The 9,899-nt window shown below is 34.4% G+C and overlaps 1 protein-coding gene across 1 annotated transcript; it reads left to right on the top strand.

The window, feature by feature from the left end:
- Nucleotides 1-535: 535 nt before the first annotated feature.
- On the top strand, nucleotides 536-9,618 carry LOC132738880 (uncharacterized; the record flags this gene model as incomplete). The annotated part of the gene is made up of 8 exons (XM_060726488.1): nucleotides 536-726; nucleotides 2,257-2,307; nucleotides 4,624-4,761; nucleotides 5,598-5,757; nucleotides 7,451-7,622; nucleotides 8,224-8,416; nucleotides 9,208-9,317; nucleotides 9,610-9,618. Coding segments are annotated over 8 exons (1,024 nt in total), but the record flags the coding sequence as incomplete, so codon positions are not given.
- Nucleotides 9,619-9,899: the final 281 nt, after the last annotated feature.

Genomic DNA, 9,899 nt, shown 5'->3' with positions numbered 1-9,899 from the left:
TTTTAAACATTCCCAAACTAAAATTAGCGACTTCTTCTCAGCAAAGTGATTTTTTTGTGCATGATATTCTATTGTTAATAAATAACAATATTGCATATATGGTACATATAATATAATTATGTTATAAATATATTTATATATAAAAATATATTAAAAAGAAATAACACTGCAATTATTCCTTTTTTCTTTATTGAAACAATATAAGGGAGACAACAATGACGAACCAAGAGTTATTTCTCTTAATCAAATGCTCTTCAAAATGGAGGATAATGGTAAACAGAACAGAATATTTTATTGGCATTAAATACAAACAATAGTTCGTTATATGTAAAACTGTTCGCTATAAAAACTTCTGATATAAGGAACTAATTCGCTATATGCTTACAAGGAACTCCGGATATAAGGAACATATTTTGAATGTCCCGATGAGTTCGCTATAAGCGGAGTTTACTGTATACTGTTTTTGGCTAGTTGAAACTCCACCAAGCCTTGTTGCTGATGAAGTAAACAGTTACTTGCCAGCTTACTGATCCAGTCGTTACTGGCAGCCAGTTAGACTGTTTTACTTGCTAATTTCTGATACCTGTCTAATAAACAATACTGGTAATTTTTTTTGGGATATTTTATCATTTTATTTCTTTTTTCTTTTTCCAGAATGTACACAGTGTGTTGGGAGCTCATATGAGGTTGCCGTCTGTACCTCAACACAAGATACCATCTGTATAGGTACATATATATAATAATAGATTACGCAAGCTTTTTTATGCCAGGGGGGGTATCAAAAAATTATAATTTTGCCTTTGCTGGTCCATCATGCAAACCATCTGGAGATTAACAAAGTGAAATATGGGGGCATATGACTGTGTGATATGGATTCATTGCTTCTTTTCAACAGCTTGGGAACATGACATTACCCCACCCACTGGAGTGAGATTTTTAGGGGCTTTATGCTCAAAATTGGTGAATTAAATTTTGGAATTGATTGCACAGTTATCAGAGCAATATCCTGATTTAAAATGAAAAATGTTAACACAGTTTACATCAAGAACTCAAGAACTGCCTTTGGTACAACTGTTTACATTTTGAATTTTTTGAAAAAATATGGGGGGAAAAAAGGCATGTCTCTCATTTCAGAATATACCCCAATATCTATCATAAAATCAGCAAAAACCACTGTTACAAAAAAGTCCTTTCTTTGAAAATTAATGCTCCATAGAATTTTAATGATTTTATAGAGGTGTTTGTCATTATGGTCGAAATAATACAAGTATGGTCAATTTGTTCTTTTCCACAAGTCTAAGTGAGGCTTAGAATTTTAAGTTTTTCTGTGATAAATAATTTAATTAGACAAGTCAGTGTGATATAAAGATGAAAAGATGGACAATCATGTCCTGGGACAGTATTTCTTTATCTCTTTTATTCATAGGCAGTTTCAATTTTATCATGTCAGTACATTGATTTCTGTTGATAAAGTGTATGCCTGATAAATTTGGGAAAAGGACAAAAGCCCTCCCTGACAAAAGTCAGCCCTATTATTTTCATGGGAGGGCATTTGTCCGCCCATTCATTTTTACCAGAGGGCTTTTGTCTGCCGTCGTTTTCACGGGAGGGCTTTTGTATGCATTGTCATTTTTGGAAAAGAGGGCTTTTGTCCGGGAGAGCTTTTGTCCTACACTAGATAAATTTAGCTTTATCAGGCACCTCATCCATACACATTGAAATATAATTGAAAAGAATGGAATATTTTTAACTCTTACTAGTTTGAAAATATTAAACTGATAAACTTTTTATCAAATACAATCATAGTCTGTCGTACATTTGACTTGATCATTTGGGACTATTTCTTAAAGATTTTACCCTTGGCATATAACTGTGTGCGACATGAACTTGAGAGGTTCTTGACAGGTTTTTGTTTCATTTGAAATTTAAAGAAAGAGATGCATATTAAAATTGCAAACATGATAAATAGAATACAAAACAAGTGTCTGATATTATAAGATTTATCAGGCTCAGCACGAAAAAAAAATGAAAAGATGTCTTATTTTTTTCTTAGCCTTGCCTGATAAATTTTGTAATATCAGACACTAGCATGATATTCTCTATTTTCAGAACAGAATTGAAAAAAAATAAATAAAAAGATTATGTGTGCTGATATAACCAAAGTTGTTTTTCACTTACACCAAACAGGCACCTGATCATCACAAATTATTCTTAAGAAAGAAAAAAAATCTTTCAAATTTTATTTTCTCGTTGCAGACGTCACATTTCCTTTGAAGCAGTTTCAGTCAAATGCTCTTCCTATTGAAGGTAAGTTAAGTACATATACATGTATATATGTGTTCAGTGCTGGCAGTTTTGTTGCACCTGAATTTATAGGTTCTCTGAAACCAGGTTGTTTAGTTAAGTGACAGAACAGTACTGTAAATTAAAAAAGTGGACTTTGACAGAAGATCAAATTGTGTAAATAAACTTTCTTTGTCAATAGCAATAGGAAACAAACAAAAATGTTCTTCCCAGAAAATGTTTCTACATTTTAAGAATAATCTTAAAGTCTGATAGAATGTTAATGACAAATATTTGTTCTATACTTAAATATATAGCAAAATATTTAATGCCTCAGTCAATGAGTAATATAAGAAATAATAGAATACATGTTTGGAAGTACTGCACAGAAAGTTATTCAAATAATAACCTGCCCGTCAGCTTAGCTTAATAAGGAAAGCATCAGATTTGTAATCAAGCTGTGATTGGTTCGATCCATAGGCGAGGCGCAACTTTCCCATGACAATTGATCTGGAGCATTGAGTGTAATGGTCATTTGTTTCTTACCACTGATTCAGAAATCATATGGGATTAGAAGTAGGTCAGTTGTGGAGAAATAAGTTAATACTGGATAGTTATCCAAGAAATCTCATCAGATGGACTAACCACCAAGATACAATGTATATCAAGAAATGAGCCGGGTCACGACAAAACCAACATAATGGGTTTGCGACCAGCATGGATCCAGACCAGCCTGCGCATCCGCGCAGTCTGATCAGGATCCATGCTGTTCGCTTACATACTCTATTACAAGTGGAGAAACTGATAGCAAACAGCATGGATCCTGATCAGACTGCGCGGATGCGCATGCTGGTCTGGATCCATGCTGGTCGCAAACCCATTATGTTGGTTTTGTCGTGACGTGGCTCAAATGTTTTTAAAATCATCATAAAAATCAGATGAACAAAACTCACATAATAACCAATGCATCAACAATAAGATTTTTGTGTACGAATTGGTTTTAAATCAGAGATGTCACCAATGACCCCATCGTTTGCCTCAATCTGGTGACAGTCTATTTCAAAGCAAACAAAAAAGCCAGTTTTGTGAGAATTGAAATGTTTTGCCTGAAAATACAAAATGTAAAGTAAATTAACTAGTTGACAATTTACACACAATAGTTGTAAACTGTTTGCTTCAAAGTTCCAAAATTGTTTGTGCCCGCGTGTAAAATGGTGTTTTATGACCGTCTGCTGTTTTATTGTACATATATATACATAATTGATAGTTTGGGAACACAGAAAGTACAAGATTTATGTCACTTCAGACTGCATTTTTTATGACAAGTAGATAAAACAGTATATTCTAACAGGCTCCAAGTGAGAATTAGGACACCATAATACACAATAATCTTGTTTTGGACCTGTTATTTTGTGTCATGCTTTTGTTACTTTTTTTATTGCCCATGGTAAATGTTAATGTTGTCTTTGATTGTTTAGTGCCGTGCATATTTCTGGCTTTAATGATAGGTACTTCAATTTACTACAGCACCTCTAAACTAAAGAAAATTTATGACATTGCAAAGAGTCACAAAATGTCGGGCATACATATAATTTACTCCTGTTTGTTGTTATAAGTTTTATCCAGGGTTAACACACAGGGCTTGTATATAATCAGTTATAAAGATTTGTGACAGGTTATATGACCATAAACAGTTGTAAGCTTATATAACCCAAGCAACTTAACAAGGCTTATATAGCAAACATCAGGGGCGTTTTTTGACTCTTCTTCTGCAAGCCTGTTCTTTGTTTGATGGTGAAAGCAGTCGACAATTCTGCCAATGGCATCGATTTGTTCAAAGGCATCATTGTTATATACAAAACGGTTCTTTTTACAGGGCCACCTCTTGAGTAAGTCACAATAGGTCAAACAATCATCCAGGGTACTTTGGATGATTTGACCTTGACCTGCTGTGTGCCTTCTCTTTGATGAGTACACCTCAGGAAGGATTATTCAAACAATGGTCATATAACCTGTGTTAAGTTGGTTATCCATGAAAATGCTTCAACATTATTTGAGTATATTGATAAAGATGTAAAATTGTCAGGTGAAAATGGATTTAAGACAAATAATAAATTAATTCAGTAGTATAGCAACACTTTGAGATTTAAATTGAGATTTGTGAATGTTTAAGGGGTATTATAAAAGCTCTATCTTGTGAAATATTTATTAACGGTTAAATCGTATTGTGTCCATGATTTTAAGATTGATTCTCAAAAGAGTTGTAACATAGAATGACTCAGTTTTTTACACTCTTGAAAATTTAATGTAATCAAAATAAAATATTTTTGACCACTTCAGATCTGGTGAGTTGGAATGTGACACTGTCAAAAAATGTGTTTCTTGAAAGACTACAGTCAATTAAGAAACTGGAGACCACTTTGTACTTGTCCAGCAATAAACAAGCTCTACAGTTTGTGTGGAGGAGACCAAATTCAGGTAATATTCATAGAGTACCTAATTCAGGTATTATTCTACCTAATACTTTCATGATCTTTGTCATTTTTGGAACCTTGATGAACGCAATTTTTATACCAAAACTTGTAGTTTAAATAAAATTGAAGTAAGGCAATCAGTGCATGGACGTGATGTTGTCTCGATATTTAATGATATTAACATTATTTCTAAACCAGTCTGACATATCATTTTACAATATTCCTATAATTGACCAACATATCGTTTAACAATATTCCTAAATCAGTCTGACATAGCATTTAACAGTACTACTTAACCAGTCTGACATTTCATTTAACAATATTTCTAATCCAGTCCGACACATCATTTTACAATACTCCAAAACCAGTCTAAGTTCTTTTCATTTAACATTATTCCTGAACCAGTCTGGCATATCATTTAACATTACTCCTAAACCAGTCTGCCATATAATTTTACAATATTCCCTTACCAGTCTAACATATTATTTAACAATATTCCTAAACCAGTCTGACATATCATTTTACAATACTCCAAAACCAGTCTGACATATTTAATAATATTCCTGAACCAGTCTGTCTTATCATTTAACAATATTCTGAAACCAGTCTGACATCATTTAACAATATTCCCTTACCAGTCTGACATCATTGGTAATAATCCTAGGCCAGTTTGACTTAACATTTTCAATGTTCCATAACCAGTCTGACATCATTTGATTCACCATATTCCTAAACAGTTTAGTAAACCAGTCTTACAAACTCTTCCAAAATATTATATGGTATTTATAAATCAGGCTGATGATTGGTATACAAGTAAAACAATGTGTTTATATGGTACAGGTTTAGAGATTCATGTGAAGGCATCTGATGTGTATCTTATACCAGAATATGTTGATGTAGACCATAAGGATCGTGATGATGAGAAATTTGTCATGAAAGCCAATACTTTTCCAGAGGACATCAAAAACTTACTAAGATCAATTAGAAGAAGCCATTGCAGGTACTTTAGCCAGTTTGATTATTGACATGTTTGGGTTATGTTTGGGTTTGAATGCTCCCATTTCACAAGGGTGTGGGTGATAAAGATTTGCCCATGTTTGTCCATCCCACTGCCACTTAAACAGTGGGATGTAAGGGCATGTCATGTAAAGGGGATATACTTAATCCAGCTTGTTCATGCTGTTGTCTGGTTGTCAGTTTGTCAGAGACATAACTTTAAAACTATTGGAGGTATCATCTTGAAACTTTTGGGTGCCCAACTTTAAAACTATTGGAGGTATCATTTTGAAACTTTTGATGCCCTGCTGGTGTGGCTAGACTGTGTGTATGGGGGTGGGGGAGGCTGCCTTGTTGCCTTGCCATGTTGGTCTTTGTTCTCATATGAGCCGCACCATGACAAAACCAACATAATGGGTTTGCGACCAGCGTGGATCCTGACCAGCCTGCGCATCCGCGCAGTTTGATCAGGATCCATGCTGTTCGCTATCAGTTTCTCTACTAGAAATAGGGTTGGTAAGCGAACAGCATGGATCCTGATCAGACTTTGCTGGTCGCAAACGCATTATGTTGTTTTTGTCATGGCACGGCTCATTTCTTTTGCAAATATTTAGACAAAGTGCAGTGATTTGGTACTTACTGTTCCTCGAAATTGTGCATACTTTATTTTTGTCTGGTGCAAAAACTGTACTTGTGTATTAAGTACATTTAAACTGTACATTGAAGAGATCTCATGTAGGCAAAGTGACCATAGCCTTTTTTTTTCTTCATAATTCATTATTTATTGTTCTTTGTAAATTTTTTATAATTAATTTTTTTCTGGAGCATATTAATTCAAAAAGCGTTGGAAGGTATCAGCACAGCTGCCTTGTACTTTATTATGATTGAAATCGGGCAACATGTTGCATTAAAAAAATGATACCTCTGTTCTACATAATATTACAAGCTTGCACATCTGTTTATCTTCTCCTGTTTGTTGTAAAACAACAATTTTAATGGCTATTTTATTATTCATATTCTCAGTACGAAATCATGTCAGAGCTTACAATACATAATAGCTTGTCACTAAATTATTTCCAAGTAAAACTTGATTTATATGCATTTAATAATAATTTTGTTCATCATGTTTTCACAATATGCTTTAGTCCCCTCACTCAGCTTAGAAGTGAGTGCATGATCCAGGCAGGGATGGCAGGTTCAATCCTCAGACGAGGCAAAATTTATTCTGTGACTATTGATGTGGGACATTGTGTCTAATGGTCATTTGTCTCTTAACACTGTTTTCGAAAAATCTTAATTGAGCTGCGTCACGACAAAACCAATATAATGGGTTTGCGACCAGCATAGATCCAGACCAGCCTGCGCATCAGCGCAGTCTCATCAGGATCCATGCTGTTCTCTATCAGTTTCTCTACTTGTTATAGGGTTTGTAAGCGAACAGAATGGATCTTGATCACACTGAGCGGATGCGCAGGCTGGTCTGGATCCATGCTGGTTGCAAACCCACTATGTTGGTTTGTCGTGATGCGGCTCATATGAAATTAACAGACGGTCACTTGCAGAGAACTCAATAATTACTGGGAAAGTCGATAAGGTGGATCGACTGCCCACATTATGACTAAATCATTTGTTTAAATTCGTGTAAAACTAGATAAACAAATAAACAAACATAACATGTTTATCCAACTTTATTTCAGGCACCCTTTACCAGACGAGTATGAACTTAATTTAGACATTGCTAAGAATATTGCCACACCTGCCAGGGAGTTTCCGTGTGATACTAAAAATAGAAATGGCCCAGAATGCCCTCACGGTTATAAAGATGGTGACATGTATGTTTACCAGATACTTGATAGACTGTGTCCTAAGGTTAGTACAGATTTAGAAATATTGTGGCCAAAACTTTGAGGGTTTTTTTGTGACAATAATTTTTAAAACAACAATCATATTCAGGTAGATTTTTGTCCTAAATGATATTTTCTTGAAGATTTTTATTTTTAACCTAGTAAGTAATTTTGAACGTTTCTGTTTTTTAAAAGATGTTTATACAGTATACAAAACTTTCTTTTTTTCTGTGGAAAACTGATGAAAATATCATTTTCTTGAAGGTTTTTTCATCCCCTGTACAGTAAATTTAATAAGTTTTTACTTCTCAAAATAATATATTTACATAATATTTATTACATGATGATTGCTGTGGAATGTCTTTTAGTGGGTTAAGGTAACCTTTTTCCTTGTAAGTAAGTTATAACCTGTGACTTTTTTTCATGAATGGTAAAACATCATTGCTGGACTCGATGATCCTTTCTGTATTTTTTGCCTGAGAAAATTATTTCTCTGAATGTGACTGCTAAGGATGCTTATACTTGAGCTTTAAATTAATTAATTAAATACAATAGATTTTGTCTATTAAATTTCTGTTAACCAGCATCTTATTGATTTCTTATTATGTGTTGAACTGTTATTTCAGGTTGACACAACCAGAAGTCAGACTTTTGGATATTCTTCAAACAATATTCTTTGTTCTGGGAACACAGAAATGTTGAAATCAATCTTCAATATGGAGGTAGATGATCCGACCTTTCTTAACTTCCCGAGTGAAGAGTGCAAAAAAAGTGAAGAGAATTGTGGAAGATGTTTGTCAAGGGATGCTTGTGACAGGGGTTTGTATTATAGTCCTTTTTTACACCTAGTAAACATAGTTTGGGCAGGGGGCTTATATTGTATAATCGATATTTTCATGAAGCCAAAATTTTGCAAAAAGGACATTTCACACTAATTGGTGAGTTTTTACTTATGTTATGTTGAATTTGTATGAATCACTATGTGAGTTCCAATGCTTCCATTATACCTGTCCTGGTCTTTGAATATGTCCTTACGGTAGGTGTGTAGGTGTTGGTATAAAAATTGTTTAACAATAGTTCTAGTTTCAACTTGGATAAGTTTATTTGTTAAAATCTTAAAATCTTTATCAGTGATTCAGTTCTATCAATGTGAGGGATCCATAGCCAGTTGGTTATTCTAAGAACTTCAGAGAACTTGCCTTTCATTGCTGTGGGTTCAAATACCACCAGGGACTTCAGATTCTTTCATGTGAGGAAGTTATTCTGTTGACTTCAAAGAATTTGCCTTTCAATACTGTGGGTTCGAATCCCGTCAGGGACTTCAGATTCATTCATGTGATGAAGCTATTCAGCTGGCTTACAGAATGTCGGTGGTTCTACTCAGGTGCCTGCTTGATCATGCCTGAAATAATGAACAGAGTGGCATCTGACGTCTTCCTCTTCCAATAAAGCTGGATAGTCGCCATAATTATGACCTCTTCTGTGTTGGTACAATGTAAAACCCAACCAATCCTTAATGCTTGCCTTTTCCAAAGATAACACCTAACTGAATCATAGATGATGCTATGTTATAGTAGTAATAAGGGAATTTTTGCTTGTATTTTTTTCAGGTTCAAATTTAACCGACTGTTGTAACATTGGCTGCCATCAGTTGACAGACTGTAAAAGATATTTCTCGGCTCAGTGCCCAAACGCACCTATAGAATGTGCAAGGGGTGAGGTCATTTTATATTATCATAGGCTTTTTATGAATATTTTCCATTCATATAATAAGCAATTTCATTCTCACTACAATAAAAAGAAGAATGTTTTTATGATATATCAATTAACCCTAGGGGAAAATACATTTTAAAGTTTTTATAAAATAATGTTTTCACATTATAAGGTTTTCACATTTCACATGATACTGTTTTCACATTTTAAGGTTTTCACATGTTCAGGTTTTCTCATTTAAAATGATAAGGTTTCAACATTTTTAGCGCTTTTTCTTTATAAAATATTTTTATTTTAAGGTTATCTAGAATGTTTGCACATTTAAAGGTTTTCACATTAGAAGGTTTTTAACCAGGTTTTCAATTTTGAAAATCCTGGTTATTAGATTGGGGTATGGCGGGCGGATGGGCGGATGGGCGGCTGGGCGGATGGGCGGGCGGGCGTCAAATGAAATTGTGTCCGCTCTGTAACTCTTCAACCCTTTGAAGAATTTTGATGAAACTTCAGACAAATGTTTACCACATCAAGATGACGTGCAGAACGCATGTTCCGCATGGCTGGCTCCAAGGTCAAGGTCACAGTGACATTA

The sequence above is a fragment of the Ruditapes philippinarum genome, unplaced genomic scaffold, assembly GCF_026571515.1.
Source record: "Ruditapes philippinarum isolate M1 unplaced genomic scaffold, ASM2657151v2 ctg18463_1_1_1_1, whole genome shotgun sequence".
NCBI classification, from domain to species: Eukaryota; Metazoa; Mollusca; class Bivalvia; order Venerida; family Veneridae; genus Ruditapes; species Ruditapes philippinarum.
Note: the sequence above shows the minus strand (reverse complement) of the source record. Positions and strands in the feature narration are given on the sequence as shown.